Source organism: Aptenodytes patagonicus, chromosome 1 (genome assembly GCF_965638725.1).
Source record: "Aptenodytes patagonicus chromosome 1, bAptPat1.pri.cur, whole genome shotgun sequence".
Lineage (NCBI taxonomy): Eukaryota > Metazoa > Chordata > Aves > Sphenisciformes > Spheniscidae > Aptenodytes > Aptenodytes patagonicus.
In genome coordinates, this window is record NC_134949.1 from 5,697,269 (window position 1) to 5,722,521 (window position 25,253).

Sequence of the window (25,253 nt, forward strand, 5' to 3'; positions counted from 1 at the left end):
GTATTTTCAAATGCCTGAATGTAGTTTAATAAAGATGAATCTCAGAAATGGAAGAGTTATTTCACCATTTTCTTAATTTCATAATGATTCCCTTTTGCTATTTTCCCCTTATTGTTCTCTAGGACCTGGGAGCTTTTAAATTGTTTTCATTTTAAAGGGTATGGTATAAGTGACCATTTCTTAAAGCTTCAGGGGTTCCTTGCTTTGCTACAGCAACTCTTAAATTTTTGAAGTGGTAGAAGCCATCTGTCTCAACAGATCATGTTCTTTTACACTGAATGACAAACCAGTATTTCAGCTGATTTAGACTTAAAAGAATCTTGGAAAGGAGGGAATTTCATAAAGCTGCCAATTTTTATGTCTTCTACTAAGTTCCTAGTGTTCTGCTCTGTAGATTGCTAGGGTGGTATCTGTCCCTCCCAGATGGGAAAGTAGGGCACAGATAAAAAAATAGTTTTCTCAATGTCAGGAAGAAAGACATTGAGAGGAATTAACAGAATATCTCCATCTAGTCCCTTACCAATAATCGTCCTGTCCTCTGGACTTCTGCAATGGATAGAAAACCAGAGGTAAATATTTGAAGAGTCTATTAAAGACACATATAGATATGGAGCCACTAATTTTCCTTTGTCTCTTTGGAAATCGTTTCTTAAACATTTTACAGTATGCCTTCAGCATAATTTAATTACTCTTAGATTTATACTTCAACGCTGCATGAGATGGCATTCAGACTGTATAAACGCAGCTGTGGTCCATCTGAAAACATGGCCTTCATAACAAAGCGCTTATTAAGGTCATTACTGAAGTTTTTATTTTCTGGACTGTGTTACGGAGGCAGCCCAAACAATAACCTTTTCATAAGGATTCATAAGGACCTCTTGGTGTTCACTGTATGACCTGACACCAAAAGAATGGGAATGAAAAGACAGACAGTGTCAGCTTCGGCTTTTCAGTCTGCTGCGGCACTGGAACAGTTAACGGCTGCTATTTTCCTCTCTACCAAATTTGACCCATGACTCTCCTGAATGGAATGAAAGCAGCAGATTGGGGTGTGCAAGTAGCTCTTTTTGAACATGTCTGGCAAATACAAGGAGCTTTTCTTTTCTTTCATTCTTTCCTTTGGGTTAGGAAGGGCAAGCCCTGCCTTGGACTACAGCAGTGTTCTCGGTCTGCCAGGGCTGCAGAATGAAGAAACCCTCCTGCTAGCCAATAAAGAGAAATTTAACAGAGGACGTAAATGTTTGGCTCATATGCTGTTTAAAGTAAACTACAAACACCTTAAAAACAATTAGGATGATGGGAGTTTGGGGAAGACTGCCTCTTCAGAGAGGCTGGAAAGCATTTCTCCCATAATAAAGTATGCCGTAATAGTAATTTTCTGCTAGGTGAATAGACACAAAACACATCTTTGTTCATAAGGCTTTTTATTGCAGCAGTTGTCATGAGCAAAACCTGAAAGTACTTGAAAATCCATTAAAATCACAATCCGTATTAAAAAAAATACCATCTCTTGAAAGTTTGTCTCTACAGACTTCATAAAAGTGAGAAGTCGATAAGTATGAGACACATTTATGTAATTTAAGATTAATGATTAACTGTTAAAGTGCAGGCTTTGTACAATCAGGCCTGCTGTTTAGCAAAGAAAGAAAAACCCTTAAATCTCTGCAGCTGCTGGATGAAGCCAACTTCTAAGTTGCTGCGTGTGATAAGATGCGCTGAATCCCAGACTGGTTGGCCATTGACTGGCCATGAATCAGCGATTACTGACTGTCTCCGGGGTGTTTCAGTTACGGTACTCTTTCCCAAAGGGTAACTGTCATTTGGATTTATGCCTGCTTGTAACTGGTTTTTCTCTGGTTGTGTCCAAGCACTGGTGCACGACTTTGTGCCTTTCTTAAACTCAGGACTTACAATTTCTTGTCTCCTGGATCACGTATTTCACCAAGAGAGAATGGACTTGCTTTAAAGATTTTTAATACTTGGGTTTACTCATATCGGTTCTAGAAGTGAGATTTTTAATTTTTTTTTTTTCCAACAGAATTATTGAAGTCGGCCAGATTTTTTTCACACATCCAGGCCATGAACAAGTGCCCCAGTTCCCAAGTTAAAACAGCATCTTGCCAACTTTAAAACATTTGGCTGGTCAGCAGGAAAGGAAAAGCTGCTTGTAAAGCACTGGAATGCATTTTCAATTAGTCACTCCATTGCTTAAAAGGCGAGGCATTAGGCATTGGGAGGAGAGGCAGGGGGGTGGCAATGCTGGTGGGGAGGGACAGCATGAGACAGTCTGGAGAAGAGTCTTTATCAGCCCACAACAGCAGCCCTGAAGTTGGAGGCCACTCTTTAATAGATAAGCTTTTGTTTAACAACAGGCTCCCTAGGGAGAGTGAGGTTTTCCTGGTAAAAGACCAGGATTTCTTTCAAATAACTTAATATTGCTTTGTATGAAAGAGCAATGGAAAATATGTGTTGGGAAGATGCTAGAAGGTTATTTATTTCTCTATTATTGCCTGATATAATGATGGCTGTTGGGCATCCTGACTAAAAAGTTGTGCTTTGGCAGAACTTCCTTGGCTCCTAAAATATTTTGAATGAGATAACACCCTTGAAAGAAGATTAAATAACCAACCCAGACTGCTTACTATACTTGGTTTATTTTCCTGCCCAATGCTACAAAGTCCTCAGTCCAATGGGGAAAAAAATCTCATTACATAAAATCATCTTTCTAATGCTCAGTAGCCATCATTGCTTATGCTTTTTTAAATGCTTTGTCCTGTAATTGACCTTCAAATGTTTGTAGCTAGCTGATCTGGAACTTTTTTGACTCCACAGCTGTCTAAACTAAGGATGATGACATTGCTTAGAGATCCTTTTGTGTATGTGTGTGTATATATGAATACGGTTTTCAAAAGTGCATATATATATATTTACTTTAACATGACTCAAAATCTTGGAAAGCTTGTACTTCTTTATCATATTAACTGAGAACTACTAAGCTCTCGCTGGTAGGACATGTTACGGTATGACAGACCCAAGTTATACAATAGGCTGGATTTCAGCAGGTAGAGGAAACTTTCAGGGCTGTTGCCTTCTGGCTAACTGTAATAAATTTGCTTGAGTAATATTTCACAGATGTGCTGGCTGTTTCTTGGCAAATGAGCTGAAGATCATAGGAAATTTCTTCACCTAAAGCGTAAAAATAAAAGTTTTGAAGACAAAGTCCTTAACCACAACAGAAAAAAACATTTAGCTAAAAGGTGGGCGGGAATGCCACTATCCAAGCACAAGAGTTAAAATAATTTTACAGTGGGTTTCTGTTTCTGTTTTATTTGTTTTCTCCTACTATAGCTACATGCTGTATGAAATGCGTGAGGCTGTTTTGGAAAATCCATTGCCTGTCGCAAGTTTCTCTGTGCTAAACTTAATCTTCTAGTTTTATTTTTAGAAAGCTTATAGCTGTTTTCTTCAATGTTGTAGGAAAAGCTGGGAAAATGCCAGCCAGGTCCAGCAAAATGGAGACCTGGCTTTCGTTCCAGACGTGAAAAGTTTAAGATTAAAATAATAAAAATAACCATAAATAATTGCAAATGGGAAAGGAATAACAATCTTTACTCCTAAGGTATAGGTTTCACGTGGATATGTTGGAGGAAATCATGGAGTGTTTTCTGTGGGAAGGCAGTGAAAAATGCACCTATGGAAAGTATAAAATATACTTGTTAGAGATAAAATTCTTGAAATGGAGATAGTTTGTGGAATTTCTGGATGAACAGAGTAAGAGACACTCAGCATCTTGGTGCGGTGGAGTTCTGGGCTGGTTTGGCGTTGACCTGGAGTGGGGGACAGGGGCTGAGTTGTTTCTCTTGGCCTTGGTTTCTCCTTATACACCAGGGGAAACTGCGGTCCTCCACTTTGTGTGTCTAGCCCTTGAAGTCTAGGGATATAGGAACATCCAACCTTAATGTAAAAGTCTCTTACCCTTGTCGCTCTCACCTACCCCTGACCTGTACAGAAACTGAAACCAGTTAGATCCCTAAGTGGGGCAGAGCATCATTGCCTCTTTCTCATCTTGACGTGCAACAGTGGACGGATAGGATGTGACAAGGACTCAAACTGGGCTTGCCAAGGGGACACGATAGGACAGGCTAAGCTTCAAGCCTTTCTTAATTTGAGCCTGGTCATCAATATGAAACATTCAGTGAGAAGTTTACGTGGGAAAATACGTGAATATAGCTCTAAAACCAGCAAATGTGACAGTAAGGTAGAGAGGAAAGAGAAAAGGCAGTGTACTGTAACCACTTATGTCCTCCCCAGTCTCAAGTGAGGGATTAACCTCCGTAACGGTGGTTTACAAACTTTTGGGAAGAAAGGAAGAGACACTGGCCAATCTCTTTTTAATTGCTTCCCACGCTAAAAATGAAGGTTTCCTCAGCTCCACAAAGAAACATATGACAAGTGGCAACTGAATTTCATTTTCCATGGCAAGCGTCTAACCCATCTCCTGTAGGTAAATAAATATATGCCCCCAAAGTTTCCAGAGGTGGATACAACCCTTATCTCTGAAGAAGTGCTCAGAGATACGTGCATATCAGGTGAGAAACACCCTGTGCCACACTGACCTTAAGAGGGAGGTGGAGCATCTGTAACCCCCCAGCTGTCCTCCACCCTCCTCCCCCAGATCTGCACCTGCAATCCCACCATCAGCAGTGTCTGATGTGTTTATCCTTGTTACACCCCCCGGAGATAAAGCAAAGCTGTTGGAGCCGGTGCCCAGGAGAGGATGTAAAATCCAGAGGTCTGAACTTGGGGCCTGACTTGCTAAACTGATCAACTGATATGGCCCCACATGCTAAGCCAGGGGCTTCACGGGGCTGAGGGGTGGAAAAAGAGGCAGGAGAGGACTCAATGTACATTTGTCCTAAATGAGGGGCGAATGATGCGCTGGCCTTTGAACAAAGAAGGCATTTTGTACCTAGGTAGTTTAAAACTGGTTGTTTCTCTCTGACCTCTGTCTCCTGGCTGCTGTCTGGCAGACAAAGTGGTCACAAAATCTTTTTGGGGCAGTGGGAAGCCTCAGTGTCACCTTCTGGCAAGGGCAAGACTGTGCTGCCTTTGTACTATAGGACACCGGCAAGGGGAGGTTCAGGCTGGCCAAAACCAGCCTACAGCGTCCAAGGGAGCCTTGAAAGCAATTTAGACATAGCTCAAGTTTTCTTTCACCAAAGGAGGTGGTAGTGGAAGACTTAAAGCAGCCTCAAAAGTTTATTACGCCTTATTATATCCTTTATTATGTTTCCATGAGCGTGTGATGTCACACACTACCAGATCTCTATGTGACCATCATATTACTGGTTCTTTTTAACATACAAGGGCTGATCTTAACTTCTTTTTTTTTTTTTTTTTTTTTTTTGAGAACAGGTGGCAGAGAGAAACTAGGAGCATATGCCTGTGGTATAAATAGCAAAGTGGAAGTATCTGTCATTTGGGGTAGTTTGGTTCTGACTGAACACTTCATAAGGTGCAGCTTTGCTTTTTTCCCCCCCGAATTTTAATATGGGAATTTCCAGAAATCCCAATGAATCAGTGGAAACCGAATCATGAAAACATTTAGAGGGGGGGAAAAATGCAAAAGAGAAATATTTAAATGCAGGGAAATCAATGTCAAAAAGTGTTATAGAAACACAAAAGAAGCCAATCATCTAGGTTTTCCTAAATAAACACACACTAACATAGCAGTTACACAACTTTTCAGATCACTATAGTGATCTGGAGGATGCTTTACTATTTATTTTTTAAGTAGCAACAAAAAGAAGAGATGGATTTAATGGAATTATAGAGACACCTTTTCCCCTTTCAAACATCTGAAGGGTTAACATCTGTCTTTTCATTATTAGGCTTTTTATTACTCTACCATAATAGCAGTCTTCCCATAAATCAGACTGCTTTCAGTCACAGCTTCAGCTTACAAGTCTATCAAGCCTATTAGATTCAAAAAAATAAAGGAGGGAGAAAGATGATTCTGTATTCAAAAGGTTGTAAACTGTTTTTAATGTGTGTATCTGTCTATATGAGGGTGAGAGGTAAGGGGGGGAGAGGACTTGCATTAGAAAGTCCCTCCTTTAAAAGTGTCAAACTCCAACCTGCACAGAATAGGGAAAGGGAGACCCCCAACAACCTTCAGAAAATAATATAAAAGCAAACCTCAGAGGTAGAAGAAAATACCCAAAAGGAGAAGACTGCAGCTTGCAGTAATCTGTAAATGATTGCTGGCAAAGACTGGAGGCTTCAAGCTTGAGCTGTGTTTGTTCCAAAAGAAAGCCAAGAAGGACGGTGTTAATAAAGAGAGATTTAACTGAGGGCTGTGCTTGGAATAAAGTGGGCTACAAAAAGGTCAAATTTGATCAGTTGGAGCAGATTACAAGGGCTTTAAAAGGTAGTGGTGAAGAAATGAAACTGGGACTGTGAAGCAATATAGCACAAGATTGATTTTGGGGGTGGAGAGAAGCTGGGACAAGTGCTTATCAGCTTGAGAAGGAGGAAGAGCTGTGCAGGGTTTGTTGTCATTCCCACTCTGAGTAGAGTACTTGCTGCTTTTGTGGTTACGCTTCCCTGCCGTGGTTTTTATATATATATATATATATATATATATATATATATATTTTATTGTTATCATTGCTACAATGGTGTCTATAATCTCTGACTTGGATCCTCTGAAAAGCTGGAAAGTTTTAAGGTAGGCCTGTGTTTTCTTCTGTTTGGTACAGGCATTTTTGGTTTAGCCCTAAATTAACTGGAGCTTGAGTTATCATCGAAATGTGAGCCCTGGGCTTAAGTAAGAGAGGAGTTTCTGGTAATTAGAGCTCTTTTAAGATACAGCAAACCTTTAAGCAGTTGTTTAGAGAGACCTGAGGGAGATTTTTTTAAATATACTTCTCGGTGTTACAGTGCAGTGAGGAATTTTTTTTTTCCTTTCTTTTTTTCAAGGAGAGATTGCTCCGTAAATTCAAGTTAACAGGGAAGGCTCACACCAGTTGAAACTGCAGGATTAACTCTCTGCTTTCCTTGCTGTGCTCTGCAGGGGAATGGGTGGGAAACTTCAGAGGAGCAAAAAAACCAGCGTGAAAGTTGATCAAGAAGTGGAAAATAGCCTTGAGGGGGAAAAGGGGGACAAATGTGCTTCTCTTGTTTTGTTGTTGAAACTTCCACAGTTTGTTGTCCCTCTAAGGCATGTGTTTGATACTTAAAAGTTGCTACTGATTTTTACATTCAGTACTGCTATCGTTTATTTTGAATAGTGAAAAATGGTAACTCGAACTGCTAAAAAGAAGGATAAGGGGGGAAAAAAAATCACCGTTAATGCCTGCTGCAGATATTAAAAATCCACAGTGTTAAATGTCCACGTTTAATCCTGCTATAAGTGCCTGGTTTTGCCTACTGAGAATCCGGACATGTAAAAAGTTTGCAGATGGTCTGCAGAAACTTCACTAAAACATTGGAACCATCTGGGAATGTAGGTGGCAAAATTATACAATTAGTTAAATATAAAGTTTATTTCCCTCAGCTCTTAAGCAAAACATGAAGCTGCAACTAATACAGTTTTGTTTGTTTTTTTTTTAAGGGAGTAAATGACAGGAATTTTGAGGGGGTATGTGAATTGTGATATTGTTGTTGTTGTTGTTATTAAATATTTTAAAATATACTTGAGCTTTTTGCTACAATGTTTTAAAGAACTTAATGTGTCCTGAGCTGAAAGAGGAAAAACAGCCCTTCAAAAGTCAAACCACAAAGTCTACTTACATGACTAGGGTTTTTTTCCTCGTATCTGCAGAGTATTGAACTTTCTTTTTCAGAAGTTTAAATTTCTCTGACCATCTTCTGAGCCTGTGTGTAGGAATGTGGACTAAGATCCTTTATCCTTCTCTGTGGTATGAGACTTGGCATAGCGGTCTTATTGCAAGTTTGGTGGGGTTTTTTTTAAGTCATTTAGGACTGTCAGCACAGAATTATAAGTTTCTATTTGACTTCCAAAACTTCAGGGTGGATCTTAGCTGACACGTAGCGTTGTGCGGGACGGTGGAGTGCAGGGCTGTGATTGGCATCTGGGGCGGGTGGTCACCCTACGGACCAGAGCCGGGGTGACTTCTGTGAGTCATCACCAATGAATGCCTGTAAAGTGCTTTTACAGAGCTCCATATGTATTGTCTTACAGCGTGTCTTACAGCTCCAGAAAAGCTATCCTAGGAATTATTTTAAAAGTTTCTCTAGCTCTGTGAGACTACTTCTGATTCCTCTGCTAGTCAAGTCAGGTGATACCTGGGTTTTGCTGAGTTGAGGGATGACACAGAGGACTTGAAAGTCAAGAAGATTTAGGAGGAGAAACTGTTGCCCTCTTGAAGAATCCTGTTTTCTTAGAAAAATGATGTGTTTACATGACTGTAGAAGAAATATCTCCTTGGCGCTTTTTCCCCTACAGCATGGCTGAAGTTTCCCAACTTTGTGTGTGAATCCGGAGATTACAGCCGTATGGACACAGAGTAGGTCAAAGATGTGATTAAGTCAATTTTACCGGATGTTTCTTTGTGTAGTTACTGTGTATAGTTACAGCAGCAACCCTGTACAGACATTCTGACATTGTGCAGACCAACTGCAGGGTGCAGAGGGTTAAGAGGTGGGAAAACACAGTATGTAATATAAGTGAAATGATCACTGATAGTAAAAAAAAAAAAACCAAAAAACAAAAAAAACCCAAAAACCTAGAATTCAACATGCAGCTCATATGGCTTGCAACTTATTAAATTGTAATGCCACTTCTACCTTTTCTTATAAATTTTAGTTCCTTTTCTGCAGGCCAATTTCCAGCCTGTTTGATGCCTCTGAGCTTACCATTTTTAGTGTTTCCCCTCCATGTATCAAGGGAGCCTGTAGCTAATATTTATAAGAAATAGAGGAGTGTTTCTTTGTGGTTCTCTTAGGCGGCACAAAGCAATTCTTTAAGACCCAAATGAAATGCTGTAGCAAATGCTGTGATCAGCTCAAGACTACTGTCCTACAGTGGCAAATTCTAAATTTTGTTTTCCTTGTGCACCCCCTGTAACTTATTCTGTGACTCGCTCACAATTTGAGACCTGCTTAGCTGGGAAAAGACTGAAGGACGCAGATCTCATGGAGGTGGGGGGGAAATAATTGCATTGGAGCTCAGAGCAGCTATGGGCTGCCTTGGTGCTAGTTACCCCCATCTCAGCTGAGCTCTGGCTCCTCTGCTCTCCTCCCCAAATCCCCTGGAAGCGCATCCTCTGCCCTCTGAATAAAGATAATAATAAAGGAAAAGGTACAATATAACAACAGACAAGGCTGTGGCTGGTGGTGGAGCCTAAGGGGTGGGAGAGGTGGTGCTGGAGGGTGGCAGGGGATTCTGCTGGACTTCACCCAGCAGGGCTGGGAGAGCTAGCAGAGGTATTAAAATAAATAAATGGCAAAATGGTGTGTATCTATAATATTACATCAGGCCTCCCTCTTTCCTTGTGTCTGTCTGGGGTAGGACAGTAAGAGTTGCAATACTCAGCAGCCACTGGCTACAGCAAAGGGGGAGGAATCTGGGGGCTCTAAACACAGTTTAACATGCAGAACAAAACCCACTTCAGAAAATATTTTCTTTCACTGGATTTCTTGTTAGTGATCTGAATATTAAAGTTATTGGAAAGTAAGTCTGTGAGAGCTCCTGGATTTTTTTTTTTCTTTTTTTCCCCTCCTGTTGTCTCTTTTCAGATAAGCTCCCAGCAAAACGTCTATGCTTTGACATTAACACACTGCTCGCTGATTTTCCCTCAATAGATGCCTTCTCACTTTTCATACTGAGACTAGAATAAGTGCCATGTCTGTTGTATCCCTTGGAGCCAGGAGAGATTGGCAAAACTTCAGGCCTTTTTAAAATCCTTCAGAGCCTTACTAGCAAATGGTGTGTGCTAGCCCAGCCCTCTGCTGACATAGAAATCCCATTTACCTGTCTCCAGAATTATACGGGAGTTGGGATCTAGCCTCCCTAGTGCATAAGAGAGACCAAGATCAGCTGCTGTGACTCCAGAGATGTCTCTAATCCCTGTTCAAAACTTTCCCTGTACTTCTGGGATGTGGTTTTTTCCCTCATACGTGACAGGGACAGCTTTGGTTGCTCTTTCTGAAGCCAGAGCCTGTGCTCTGGGCCCCTACAACAGCAAAAGCAGAGCAGTAGCCTAGCAAGGAGAGGCACAAAAAGGGGGGGGGGGGGGGGGGAATCCCTGAAGGCCACATCTCCTCTGTTGCTTTTCTCCCTTAATTTGGCTCCAACAAGGCTAAATGCAGCACTATAAATCACATGAGTTACCTATACAGGGAAGACCTTGTACCCCTTTGCATTCCTGTCTGAAGAAGTATGTGACCTTTCTATGGCTTATTGCTAGGAAAAAAAAGTTGTTTTTAACTTGACTTCGCAACCTCAAGGTGAAATCCAAGCAAAGAGTAGAAGTTTTCACTCAGATGAGCAGTCAACTTACAGTCTGTGAAGCAGCGAATCTTGCTGTACTGCTCTGAATACAGATGACCTGAATTTCACAAGTCCTATTGAACTGGCCCATACAACTTGGCTAATGGAGTTGGGAACATCTCGTTTGGAACAAGTCATGTGTCAGGTGGATGTACCAATTCAAATGTTCTCTCCAAAATGCCTTTTCCCACCACGCACACCGTCCAAACAGCCTGTAAATGGTTTGGCTTTTCAGGAAAAAAATGGTTTTCATGCTTGGCAAGTCAGTCCAGGAGGAGCAATTTCAGCCTTCTTGGTGTTTTATTATGAGCTATTTTGGGCAAATAGTCCTAACCCCACACCCTGCTCCTGTGATTGCCTGTGAATTAAGATGGGTTAAATAGCTTCAAGGTGTTCAAATTGGAGAAGGGGGAGGAAAATACGCACAACAGCTCAAATGCAGTTGTTGGCACAGAACAATAAACCGAGACGACCGTAGTGATGAGAGTCTTGTTCCTGTTTTGGCTTTTGCCTTTCCATCTTAGCAAAGCTTAAGATAAGGCATCCCGTATTGGATTCAGTATCTGAACAGACCAGTTAACTGCATGGACCCCCAACACAGAACTACTGTTCAGAAAAGGGGGTAAAAAAAAATTATTTCACATGTGCTTTACTCTGAGGACCTGAACAATGTTATCTCCACCCACTACTCAAAAACAAAACAAGCCCTGAAGGTTTGGCCCAGGGACATAACACTGGACTCCATCACCACCATGAAATACAGATAATGGAATTTCAGATGTCAGCAGAGAATACAAATTCCCCCATAATTGCCACAATATGCTCGCTTTAAAAAAAAATGAATATGCTTGAAGAGAGGGTGTGTGTATCTTGTAATAACTAAAAACACATTTAAGAAATGGTTTTCCAGTTAACCCCTCCAAAAATACAGATCGTGTCAGAGATGGCGCTGAAAGGGATGTTAGTGAGGGTCACATAAGTCCCAAGTCATTATACAAATGACAATCGCCAGGGGATGATGGTTGGTACTGAGCTCTGATATGTAAAATATGAGCAGCAAAATATAGTCTGGATTCCTCTGTTTTCAGTTTGAACATGTAACTCTACAATCACTCAAGTTAGTAATACTGGGATGAAAAATTAAGGCCAGCTATATTGAAGTATGAGGTTTTCAGTCACTTTTTCATCTTTTGTATCCGTGTTTCCTCTGCACTTTGTAGAGGACAATACTGGCAGTTTTTTCCTGGTTTGGTTTTTTTTCTTAAAAAGGCAGGATATACGGGGTGATTCAAAAAGTGACGATAACAAAAAATAGCAGATTAGGATGTAACACGCTCCTGCATCCACTGTTGATGGATGAGAAAGTCATCTAGTCCTTCTCTAAGCCTGTGCAGATTTATTCTTGCATCTTTATTTTCCCCTGATAAAAATTCAATATCACTCTTTTCAATAAGAGGTTACTCTCCACTGTTTTACTAAAAACAATCCACTTTTCATATCAAGCCTGTATACAAGCTTATTACATCTTGTTCATTTGGACATGAGTTGTTAAATCTTCCAGGTGCTTTATGGGGGATTTAACCATCCAATTTAAATGAATGCTCTCTCACAGAGGTTTACTTATTATTGCTGCTATGTTCCTTTGCCTAATTGTTTAAATTGCCCTAACCCCAAAATCATAATATAAAATTACTGCACCAGCAACATAGATGCCTAGCAAGAGTCGATGATGGTAAGTGTGTAGTAACACTCTCCCAGACACCAGTGAATTGCAGTTCAGGGACTTCCTATGCCAGCAGTGATGTTTTTTTCTTGATGAATGCTTCCTCCATGAATTTATCTGACTGCTTTTGCAGTTTTAACTTTGAGCCCACGTCTTGCAGCAAAGAAATTCTGTGCTTTGACACACTGGTTGCATCTATGCTAACAAAGTAATGCACTGGAAGGGCTCTTTTACGTGTAAATTTGTCTTGCATCCATGTTTTGGGACATGTGGTAGCTGTTTGGAGTGGTTTCCTTGCTAAGGCCTTGAGACATTGAGTTCAGGTTCCTTTCTTTTGAGGGGAGGGGGAGGTTGTGTTGTTTCTGCATCTATTATACCCCAAAATTTTATTTCTGACTGGTGATTAGTGAAATCCAGTTACATGGATGCACATGTTGCAGGATGCAGGTAGAAACAGGATCATCCTTTCCTACAAGCATTACTTAGTCATACTGAATTTCATCTACCATTTCATCATCTTCATCTCTTAAATCAATGAGAGTCCTAATGTCCTTCTGCAGATCTCTGCAGCTCTTTCATAACTAACCCATTGCAAATTTTAAGCTTTGTCTAGTTCTGCACTCAGTGGAACTGGAATAAGGAGGAAATTGCCTGTAGAAAGGAAAGGTAACCGGGCAGTGGCAGCGTTACATTGTGCCTTGAGAGATAAGGTTATATTTTCAAGCTTTTCTGAGGCTTTCTGTGTCAGTTTGGATGAGTAACTTAATCTCTGTGTGCCTCAGTTCCCACTAGTAAAATGGAGTTGTTAATACCTGTCTTATCTACTTTGGCTATAAACTTTTCACGGCTATAGAGATGTACGGCTCTGTCCGTATAGAGCCCACAGCAGTGAGGGCTCAGCCTTGGGCTGGGCTTTTCACCGCCTGCCCTCATAAAAATAATTTACTTAACTGAAACTAGAATTTAACTCTTTTGAGAGCAAGTAATTCCTTGCTCATTTGCTAAAACCTTTTCTTCAGTATTTCTGCCTTTGCAAGGCAGCTCCGCAGACGAACCACTCGAATTCCTCGCATGCACCAGCTTTTTTCCAAGGAGTTGTTAGGCTGAAGCTGGTTGAAGCCTGGAACCCAGAGCTGCATGATCTGGCTGAGCTTTTCCTGATGGCAAATTACTTAGCTTGGGGGCTTGGGTTTCTTATTTTTCCCCTTTGGGTTTTGGGGGTTTTTGTGTGTGTGTGTTGCTTCTGTTCAGTAACCCTTTATAAAAATTTGTAAGCTCAGTTACTGTTCTGCTTTATTAAACCCCCCTCCAAGCTTAGTCTCTCCTTTGGTATGCAGTTCCTTCTCTGCTTAGCTGCTCATTTCATGTCTGATAGCTGCACATGTGAATAATTCTTTTCATAGGCTCATTTCTTGCTCTCCTTCATTTTTCTAACCCCCTCCCCAGTTGACATGCAACTCTACTCACCTGTGTTTCATCACCTTCCTTCAGCAAAACCTGTGCCACATGGCATTTTCCCAACCATTGGTAACGTTCCTCACTGTGCCTGTGGAGGGGTGTCATTAGAGCAATGAAACTCTTCTAGTAGTTATTATTCCAGCAGTCATTATTACAGCGTTGCCTATATAACAGCCTTTGTTTTGTTCAAGAGAGATTCAAGTCTCTCTTGCTGGGCCTTTACATCAAGATCCAGGAGATTTTCTTTTGCTTGACCTGAGCAGGAGCTTGTCGTGGTTTAACCTCAGCCGGCAACTAAGCCCCACACAGCCGCTCGCTCACTCCCCCCCGGTGGGATGGGGAAGAGAATCGGAAGGGTAAAAGTGAGAAAACTCATGAGTTGAGATAAAGACAGTTTAATAGGTAAAGCAAAAGCCACGCACGCAAGGAAAGCAAAACGAGGAATTCATTCACTCCTTCCCATCGGCAGGCAGGTGTTCAGCCATCCCCAGGACAGCAGGGCTCCATCACGTGCGATGGTGACTTGGGAAGACAAACGCCATCACTCCGAATGTCCCTCCCTTCCTTCTTCTTCCCCCAGCTCTACACACTGAGCATGACGTCCCATGGTATGGAATGTCCCTTTGGCCAGTTTGGGTCAGCTGTCCTGGCTGTGCCCCCTCCCAGCTTCTTGTGCCCCTCCAGCCTTCTCAGTCGGTAGAGCATGGGAAGCTGAAAAGTCCTTGACTAGTGTAAGCACTGCTCAGCAACAACTAAAACATGGGTGTGTTATCAACATTGTTCTCACCCTAAATCCAAAACACAGCACTGTACCAGCTACTAGGAAGGAAATTAACTCTATCCCTGCTGAAACCAGGACAGAGCTGAATTTCTTTTCTGTAAGGAAAACACTCTAACTGTTCCCTATGGGTGTTTGGTGGGTATCACTGTCTCCTGAGGAACCTGTTCAGGCTTCAGGAGCTCTAATACTCCTGAAAAATGCTCTGTGGCACTAAAAAAATTCTTAGCATAACTGAAATGTTACCGTACAACCTCTTATATGAGCAGCTGAACATGCTTCTACTGATTATACTCTAATTTTCCTTAAATAAAAAAAGTCATATGAATTGCATTTCTATATAACTTTCTCAGATGCTTTTTCTTTGATTGTGTGTGTTTTCCCTATGTTTCATCACAAGTGGAAGAGTTTCCTCAGTTTTTCATACCTCATCTGGGAAAGTTCGTGCATCCCTTGCGTGCAGAGTTCGTTCTGGTAATTCATTATAGGATACTTGTTCTTGAGTTGGTCCCAAGTTGATAATAATGGACCACTTTGTTACTGAACTCCTGTCGATCTGCAGATATTGCCTTTTTGTTGTTGTTCATTTGTTTTTTCCAACTGAGTTTTAAAACGGAAGATTTTCTAAAGGTAGAAATATTGAGAGGCTCCAGTGATTATCACAATAATTGTACTGTCTCTCTCTTTTGTTGAACGTGAGGATTTCACGTTATTGGAAAAATCTGTCATGTCAGTTGTGCTAGGTTTTTTTTCTTTTCTTTTCTTTTTCAGATGTCAAGTTAAATTTTCTGTAGCCGGTTATCTTCAAGAAATGCTTTATATAGATAATTTGTATCTGTTACAAAATTAATTCACTTGTTCAGGTAACTTTGCCTCTTCAGTAACAGAGTCTTCAGTAGCGGAAGACTGATTCTCAGCTTAACATACCTGAACTACAGACTACATTTATGTATTAAATTAGTGGATCAATGGAGCCAGAACTTAGTTGGGGTCGGAAATCTTGGTATGACTTTTGAGTTAATTGATTAAGCATACTCCATCCAAGAATTTGTGAGATACTGTGGAAAGCTTTAAAGTAAAAGAGGGGAGAAGTTAGTTTTTTCTTTAGTTTCAAGACTCTTAGTTTTAAATAGGGTTCTTGGTTTCCAGGTCCCAAAGAAAATGGTGATGTGTTATAGAAAGGACTTCAAGTGAGTCTTTGAAACAGTGGACATTCCAGTTCTGAAAAATATGTGGACTTAATAATCTTTCTCCACAAAGAATAGGTTATAAATACAGAAGTGAATTAATCTGCATGTGTCACCCCAGCACTACTCTTCCCATTATGCTCATCCTGAACCAGGAGGCACTGGCAGATTTCAAACTGAGACTACCTGATTCTGCAAATAGTAACTAAATTTACCTTCAAGCATTTGTAGGATGAATTTCACTTCTCAATCTCTTAGGCTGTAATTAATCTTTGCTTTAAACAAGCAAGGGGTTACTGCATATTAATCAGAGGTGGTTTCTAGTCCCTGGGAGGTTTGCATGGCTTTCCATGAGACTTCCTTCAAGAAGTACTGGGTCCAGTTATGTATTTGAGCCTTAATTTTTACGTGCCCTGTCAGTAGAGCTGCTGGGCATGTTTGCGAACTTGGCACTTCAGCTGGACATCCTTTCTGCCCTGGTGTGGTCTTAGAGAAGAATTTCAGTCCCACCAGTAGCTGTTGCTGCTGAGGCTGGTGGGTGTCCCTGTAGCCCTTGGACTTCCCCTTTGTTGGAAAAAGTGACCATGCCAAGAGTTGCAAAATGTTGTTGACTGGGGTCAAGTTTTGGCTGGACATGCCAAAATAAAGGATTTCTGTAGCCTGGGAAGAATTATGGGCTTGGAAGGGGGAGATAGGTATTAAAGGTCGCAAACAGGGTTATGGGGAGAAAAGTATTTAAACACTGATGTAAACTTTCATTGACTCCAACAGGAATTAACTGGCAGGGTCTTTTGTGTGACTTTTGGGGTTAGATTTCCAGCTGACACAAACTGACAAAGCTCCATTGAGCAAGATCTACTGACTTAGAGCAACTGGGAGTTGGGCCCCATGTGTTTTGCAGAAGACTTGACATCTTTCTTTTTGGACATAAAGTTTCTGGATCTAATAGGAGAAAAAATGTCTTGGTCAGAGCACTTACTGTATTAATTAATTCCAGCCTGTTGATGCCCAGTATTACTCCGCCTGAAGTCTGGACTCTAAAAAGCTCTTGGGAATAAGGTTACATTCAGTTTTAATTTTCTAGTTATTTTTCCTGTATTTAAAAGAAACAGATGACCTAGCTCTTCGCTCTTAAGTCAGCATTCAAGTAGACTAATAAATTTAGCATAATCTATTAACAAACCTAAACCTATTATATCCTAGGTTGCAGACAAGCTGTGTAAACTAGTTGCACACTGACTTTAAATCATTAGAAAGTGGTGATAGGAGAAACCAAACTTGCTATGTTGTAGAGTAACTGTTTTTTTTTGTTTTGGGAAGGTTTTTGCTACCCATTTGAGCTGAAAGTTCCCCGATTTTTGCAAAGGGATTTTTTTTTTTTTTTTTTTTTTTTTAATTCCTGCAAAAGCAGTTTGTATTTTTAACGCAGAACAGCATGGTTCCCACATATAGCTCTGGGACTGCTCTTAGACTGAGTTCAGATCTCCGTGCTGTTCGCTGAGAGTTGCAGCTACATCTGTGGGCAGTAAGCTGCCCTGTTTGCCATGACATTCATTAAAATCTGTGGTTAATGAGCGCTTACATCATGCACGCAGGTCTTACAAGTGCAACTGTAGAGTCTTATTGCATGATGCCTCAAAACTGGCTAGATTGCTATTTTATGTGGACTTTAAGGTCTTCTCTTACATCTTTACTCTCCTCCTTCTCGTAAGAAGAATTTAAAAGCAGTCTCAGTTCTCCACCCCCACACCCCAGAGAAAAAGCAAGTTCCTCTCTTATTAAGAGGTCCTCTAATTTAAAAGTATCCTCTCTAGCAGTATTTTCTATAGTAAACCCCAATCTGAATTTTTCTATTGGTATGAGTCAGGGATGCAGTTATTGCACTTTACATCCTTTCTTCTCTATCTTATCTGTAGATATTGTACAACCATGCACAGCAGCATGTCCAACAGCAAAAATAGGTAATTACTCTTACAGTGACAAAATAGCACAAAGACTTTGATCCACTGCAAAGAAAATTCACGTTGTCCACATTGATGTGGTTGAGTAAAAGGCAACAAGAAGAATGAGCACGGATGAAGCTGCAGGTCCAATTCCAGGAGGCATAACTTCATCCTATTTACATGCAGATAAGAAGTTACTGTTGCCAGAGTTATTTTTGCTACAGTTACAGATGTTTACTGGGCAGGCATCATAGCAGAAAAGTCCTAGGAAAAGACTTCAGTTAATTTCCAGAGAAAACATCATAGTCACTGCTTAAGAAAAATAAACCATCTTAAAACAAAATGTCCTGTAGTGTACAGAAGCCTAGCTTGAATGTACCGTGTACCTGTATTAATCTGACTGTACTAATCGTTGCCTTGTTTTCCCATTAAACTCTCTGCAAGTTATTACAGGGTTGATTGTACTTTGCGTATTGGCAATTCAGGTTATGGATTAAATTTAAGCAGATATTATGAAAATACAGTCCGTAACAACAGGGGGAAAACAAGCTCTGTTGATTAAAATGAGCCATGTATACAGTGAGCTTGTGATTTGGATATGAAACAATGTTGGGCTCCAGGTTGCAACATCACAAAACATAAAAATTTGGAGGAAAGAATGAGTTCTGCATTTATTCCCCCCCCCACCCCACCCACACCCCCCCCCGCCATTTGTTCTTATAATACACCGCAGCAGCCAGACCACAGAGGAAGTTTGCACAAATCTACATGGTGAAAGTGGGATGGGAAAGCAGAACTAGCTCAGCAGCAAAGGTTTGGGCATTTTATCTTTCTTCAGCAACTGGAAGCTTAGTGGGGCACTACTGAATAAAATCAGCTTTGCAGGGAGGAAGCTGTATAACCAGTATGTGTGACGGTTTCTTAAGATGTGATGATCTGGAACAGAGCAGTTACCTATATATGGTATCTTTGTATCTTCTCAGTAGTAGCAGCCAATTTTGAATTCCTTCAGGAAGATGATAAAAAATGTGCTTTAACCGAGGGGTTCCAGCAATAGTTATATAATAATTTCAGACCTAGAAGGACTTCCTTATGAGGAGTGTTTAATTACGGAAGCAAAGAGTTGTACAGAATAGCAAGCACTTCTCAGAAATGGTGATTTAGGCTTTTGCTGTTTGAATTTTGTTATAACACAAAGGGGGAAAAAAAAAATCTTGCGAGAGATTTGAAACCGATAACCCACATGACAATTAGCTCACGGCATACTGCGCCAGTAGATACCATGGAGGCCAAATGCTTAAAATTGAAAAAAAAAAAAAAAAAAGAAAAATTTATGGATGATGAGAACATCTACAATTAGATAGGATTAAAATGGATGGGGAAGGATATAAGTCCTCACGCTTTGGCCAACTACTGTCTAAGGTCGAGAAGCATCTTTCCTTATTTGGCAACAAATCCCTATCCTTGTAGGCTTTTCGTACCTCTTAGGGATGGAAGGTCATATAAAACAAACTCCCATCTGATCCCATGAGACAATTCCTGTGTTATATAAGAGTGTTAAAATCCTACTAATTGAATTTTCTTTCCTAACACTGAATTCTAACAGCATTTACTTTATTGATGCGATGCATGAGTCAAAAGAGAGAACAAATCTTTCAAGCCTTGTCTTACTAAAGCATATACTTTTATTTAACAGCATTATATATGGTATCTTCACCACTTTCTGGACCGATGAGTTCCACAGGGTAATTTTGCATTGCATTAAAATAATTATCCGTCACCATTTGAACTTTGTGTAATCTCAAATAAGTAAATTGTATACTTTAGCAAGCCAGCATGCATTCTGAAATTGTTATGGGAAAGATTTGCATTAGGAAAATGTAGACTTCCTCCCCCTCCTTCCCAGGATAAAAATCTCTGTACACAATAGCTGTACTGCCACATGTCATGGGGACATTGTGTAAATTACAGAGTTACAAATTTGTCAGCCTAACCAAATGTCTGAAAGAATAATGTCATATTAGTTATATTTCAGCTGTAAGCATGGCCTGTTTTAACCTTGATTTGTGTGGCAGCTAGCCATACCAACAGCTTGTGCATGGTTGATTATAAACAACTTTGGTTTAATGTAACAAAATTCTCATTTAATTCCTGGGACCTTGATGCAATGGTGATCAAAGTAAACTCAGACATATTCCTGAGGTAAAGGATTAGATTAGACTGACCAGAAAAGACAGGGTCCTGAAGATTTCAAGATCATAAGATCTTTTGTATGTCGTAATTCAAACATTCTGAAGTTGGATAGTACACCTGAAAATATATAGATGGAGAACTGCGTTACGTGCATAGCAAGCCTTGATATGACTTGGACCAGTTTTGATTTTCTTTTCTTTCTTTCTTTTTTTTTTTTTTTAAGAAAAGCTTTATTCATTTGGGATTGCCAGTTATTTTCCTCTACATTATCGTTGCATATAAAGGATGAAAAATTTATTCTGGAAGAGCTGGAACCCTTGAAATCTCTTTTATTTGTTTGGAGTTTGCCTTCGTTGGATCCTCTTGTGCCGAATCAGATGCAGATTCAGACTAGGGAGGGAAGGGCTGTCCTGGTTTGGGTTTTTTATATTTCTGGTGGCTTCAGTGTTGTTGAGGGGTGGTGGTGTGTTGTTGTTGTTTTTTTTTTTTTCCTTTTCTTTTTTTCTCTTTATTATTATTTCATTTGTTTTGGGGTGGGTTTTATTTTGGTTTGGGGTTTTTTTGAGGTTTTGGTTCTTGTTGGGTTTTTTTTGGTGAGGATTATAAGTGTCCTTGTCTGAAGCGGTGTACCTGAGACGCTCTCTGACTTTACTTGACTGCTTATTTTCAGGAGGCTTAAGACAATTTAGTATTCTTGAGATTACCACCTCCTTGCCAAGCATCTCAGAAACTGGGCAAGAAGTTCAAAAAAGGTGGGAGGGATTAAGCTAACATTTGTGTGTGACTATACTTACACATCTGCTTCCTAAAGAGGGTGGGAAGGCACTATGATGTTTACTTTTATTTTGAAACCCGCAATAGTCAACTTAGGTCTGTAAATGTCAAATTTGAGGGGTTTTGTTGCATAAGCATCAAAACCTGAGTTGAACCTTTGAGTGGTTCTTAAGTTTGTGGTGAACTGAGTCAAACTGCAGGAATGATCCTTAACTTAGTTACCCCAATAAACTCCTGCTACTTTGCAGCTTTACGTTCTTTCTTTGCAAATAGCTGATTTTCAACATTCTCTCTTTACCACCTGTAGAAAAAGTACAACTCTTGCCAGAATCAAACCTTTACACAAACATGGTTGGTGAGGTTGGGAAAAATTTCCTTCCCTCCCCCCCCCCCCCCCCCCCCCAAGTCTTCAATTCCTGATTTTTTTGGTTTGAGAGAGCAACAATATAAACCACGAACGTTAATTTTCTATGCGGTGTTGTCAATGGCGGGGCGGGAGAACAGAAGTAATAACCTAAGGCCCTTTGTTATAAGTTTGATATTTGTATCATAGGGCAATATGGTGTTGCACGTCATCCTGGTGTTGGGAATCTTTAAGAGTATAGATAATGAATCCAGTGCTGCCAGTTTTCATAGTTACAAATTTCCTTGACTCTGGGGAAAAATGATTATGTGAATGGAGATTTCTAGTCTATAAACAACCTGGGAAAAGGCACAGGTGCTCACATGTACACAAAGACTTTTAAGGTGAATAACCTTTTGTTCAGTCACAAGGCAAAAACGCACAAATTTGCTAGTATTTTTTTTAAGATATAGAATCACATAGTGGGGGTTTCTTTATGTCTATGGTAAGATTATTGCACAATCTTAGGACTTGCTTTGAGACCTACGTTTCTTTTGTGCTTGCCAGTCCATGAGTTTTTGGAACAGGAACTGCACAAAGATTTCTGACCTCACAAGGTAACAGAAATTACTCTTCTAAATTCCGCATGAACTTCTGACCAGATGTTCACTTCTGCTTCAGCTGTGATATTTCCCCCTCAGTCTGGACTACTTGTGTTATAAATGTTTCTTGACTCCAAATGGAAGCATCAGTCCTGTTTCGGGGCCAAATTTTCATGTCCTTTTAAATGCGTACTGTAGAAACTAAGTAGAACTCCTGCCCAACACCTACAGAAGACATCAGCTTGCGAAGGTTTCTGACAGTGTTCTTCAGGGAAAGATTTTAAGTCACTTAAAATAGTTTAACTCTCGTTCTTTTATATTCTCATGCTCATGGCTTGCTGTTTTAAAGACCTGTTATTTTTAAGACTTCATACCAGTACTAATCAATCTTAGCTGCATGTCCCCAAATTATGTATGAAGACAACGTATTTATGTTTTCATTTGTCAAAGAAGACTCTACACCAAACCAAAGGCTTAATAACCAGTGAGTGCTGAGTGGGGATCTTTTTTGTTTAGCTGTGTTTGTCCTGGAGATTGTTAGGCTGAACTGTTTGTTTAAAAGAAACAAAATGAAAATGAGAGTTCTATAGCCAAGTTTTCAAATGATTCTCTTGCTCAGTGGCACTTGCTGAGACAGGAAAAGTGATGGCTAGTGCTTCAAAAATCCTTCGTGCTCTCATTTTTTGGAATTTGAGCTCCTAAGAGAGTCTGGCCTTTTGCCTACATCCTGGGATTAGCCTGAGCACTGGAGGTTTTTTCTGATCTACACAGTCTAAAATTAAGACATTGGTTGGGAAGTTTTTAATCCAGTTGTTGTTAAGGCATCTCCTTCGAGGTACTAGCCACCTTTAACTGTTCTTGACTTCAAAGAGTGTTGATGATTGAGTTCCATACTGGCATATCAAAACAGAAACAGACCCCCAGTTTGGGGACGTATGTTTTCATTCAGTTTTGAACCTCTCTTGCCATTCCTTCTCTGTGAATCTCAATTGTTTCTAAAACTGTGTTTAACTTTCTGTGAACTTTTGTTTGGCAAAGGAACATATTTGCTTGTTTGGGGCAGGCTGAGTTTTACTGCTTTGCTTGAATTTCCTGGTGTTCTCCAAAATCACAGTGGCTTACTTGGGAATCTTGCCAGCGTTTTAGACTTCAAATAGTGATAGTAAGATTTGTGTGCTCATTTAAGGCTTTCATAAAGCTAAAGCTAATATTTGTGGGCATGATTAAATGTGTTTGGTATTTGGGGGGGGTGGGGGGTGTATCTAGCTTATGAGTTATGCTTGCTGTCTTGTGGGGATTCTTATGAAATGTAGCAGCAGCTCACAGGTTATCTAGCAGAGGGAGAGTTAATGCATAGGGCTGATACTCATAAATCAGTAGATTAGTGTCTGCCTTACACCTCTTAATAAAAATAAGAGAGAACAACAATCTTATCAATATACATGTAATCAGTAAACAAGTGTTATATTCATATACAAAATAGATTTTTATCACTCTCCTGCTTCAAACCATGTGACTTTGCAGTGAAGCGCTTGCAGGAGATGAGTTAATACATGTTTGATGACAGTTGCAGCCAAAAAAAAAAAAATCATGAATGCTAACATGAGGCAGATAATTGGGATGTGGGGGGGTGAATGTCCAGATTTGAACTTTTGAACCGTCAAGCATAAAAGCCTGCTGCTTCCTCTCAGCAACTGGTACAGGCTGGTTGTAGATTTTGTGAACACCTGGACTAAACAAAAGTGGCACGTGCCAAGTCTTCCAATTAATAAAGAGAAATGACACTGGTCATCAATTAGCAGGCTGATCGCTTCTTGTCCTTCGGCACATAGACTGTTTTGATTGATAAATGGGAAGTTTGGGGCCCCAGAAAGAAAAGGAGGCTGAAAAGATGTGTTCCTAGAAAGAAGTGGTCTTGGAGAGGAGGAGGAAAAGGCGGCTTAGAAAGAAGAAGATGAAGATCACAACTGGAGGAAAGATCTGGGAAGTGAAGCAAGTCCTGGAGATGAAGAATATAGGCGGAGATGAATGTTGAGGGATGCCTGGAGACGTTGGCCAGTGATGCCCAAGATGGGTAACTGCAAGCAGTGGCACAGCATAGACCGACGCAACGCCCTATCTGACCTTCCCAGATCAGGGATATTGAAACCCTGTGAATGTAGCATGAATGTAGTATGTGAGGTCATCAAGTAAGGTAAAATTGAATGTCCTTGGTTCCTAAATAACTCCTTGCACCACCATGAATGGTCTGCTGAAACATTAACAGATATTCAAGCTTGTATATATAAGGGCACTCCTTAGGTGGTGCTATGTAGCACTTTTCAAAGCACAAACCAAATTCTGGCTCCTAGATTTAAATGTCATGCATACATATGCATGCACGTGATATACAGGCTCAAAGATGATGTGGAATTACAGTAATTTCATAAATGGTATTTATAGTAGGTTGCAGGCCTGTAAGCAGCAATGAAATAGTACATATTTTCCAGAGGAGATTGTAGTTGCCATTTCAGTGCCAGTCCACTTCCAAAAACCACAAAGAAGCTTGAAACATTTTGAATTAAATGGTACTCTGTGAAGAGTAGGTAGGATTCATTACACACATTCCTAATTAGGTCTTTGAATATAAATGATTTTGTATGGTATTAAATAACATATTTTCCTTTGAACTCTCAAACCGCACTCTAATCACCTTCTAGCTTTCTTTGGTACTCTTGGGTACAAACTAACCCCCTCTCTTTTTCCTCAAATAATCTATCGAGGGTTGTTAGCTGTGGGAAGAGGGTCCTTGGAGAAGGGAGTAAGTCAGTGACATAATTGGTTTCCTCTCAAAAATGTGTATGAATGAAGATAGTTGCATCTGTTAGAGTACAGAGAGAAACTTTCCATGCTTTGATTAAGAGTCTTTTGATACAAATTATTTGTGTATACATTTTACAGCTAACCCATTTTAAGGAAAAATTTGAATAAATAGGATATCTGTACTTCCTAAAAAGTGAGCTCTTATTAAAAGTGAAGGAAATTATAAACTATTTTAAATGGCTTAACTTTGCACAGGAAAGACATGGAAAAGTAGGTGTAAAACCCTGGTCTGTATCTTGAAGATGGAATAAAGGATGACAGGCGTAGTTATTATTTGAATATCTTCCTACATAAAGCTAATAAATCATTTTCCACCTGATTTTCTCAGGGCTTTGAAACTTCTCCTAGCATAGGTGCCTCTCCTCCAGCAGGTCTTCCTTATAGCCTTCATCACTGATGGTTCGGAAAGCTAGAGGGGAAGTCTCTCTTCTCCTGCCCCCATCTCCTCACCATCCTTAGTCCATCTTCTTCTCCAAACATTAATCAAATTAATGTTAAACCATAAATCTGAGCAGAATCCAGGTGTCAGACCCCAAAATCTCATCCTTTAGGGTAGCTAGGATATATAGTAGCTGTATTAGCCCAAGCAGAGGAAAGAGATCAATCTTGTAAAGATGGCTTAGGTACTGAGCAGAACAATTTGGTCTCCAGTCATACACAGGGAGCTCTCAAACTATCTTATAAAAAGGACAGTCACAAACTGTTATAGCTTCAGATACTTACACTTGGAGTTGAAAGAGGCTGGATCATCCGTAGTTAAATTCCAGTGGCGACTGAGACTCCTAACTCCCAAACCAATGCTGCCATTAAAAGCAGACCAACATTGGCTCTGAGCCAGCTAAGACTAGGTTAGATTTTAAAATACATAAATATG

General features: G+C 40.2%; 1 protein-coding gene across 2 annotated transcripts in view; it reads left to right on the forward strand.

The window, feature by feature from the left end:
• The window catches only part of CELF2 (CUGBP Elav-like family member 2), a 572,845-nt gene that overhangs the window by 184,694 nt on the left and 362,898 nt on the right, over positions 1–25,253 (forward strand). The window contains exon 1 of one of the 2 annotated variants that reach the window (XM_076351031.1): positions 6,644–6,730. The exons of the other annotated variant lie outside the window; for it this stretch is intronic. Within the exon in view, the coding sequence (XP_076207146.1) occupies positions 6,678–6,730 (53 nt within the window). The 5' untranslated portion in view covers positions 6,644–6,677. Of the gene's footprint in view, positions 1–6,643; positions 6,731–25,253 lie in introns of those variants that run through there. 2 annotated transcript variants of the gene reach the window in all.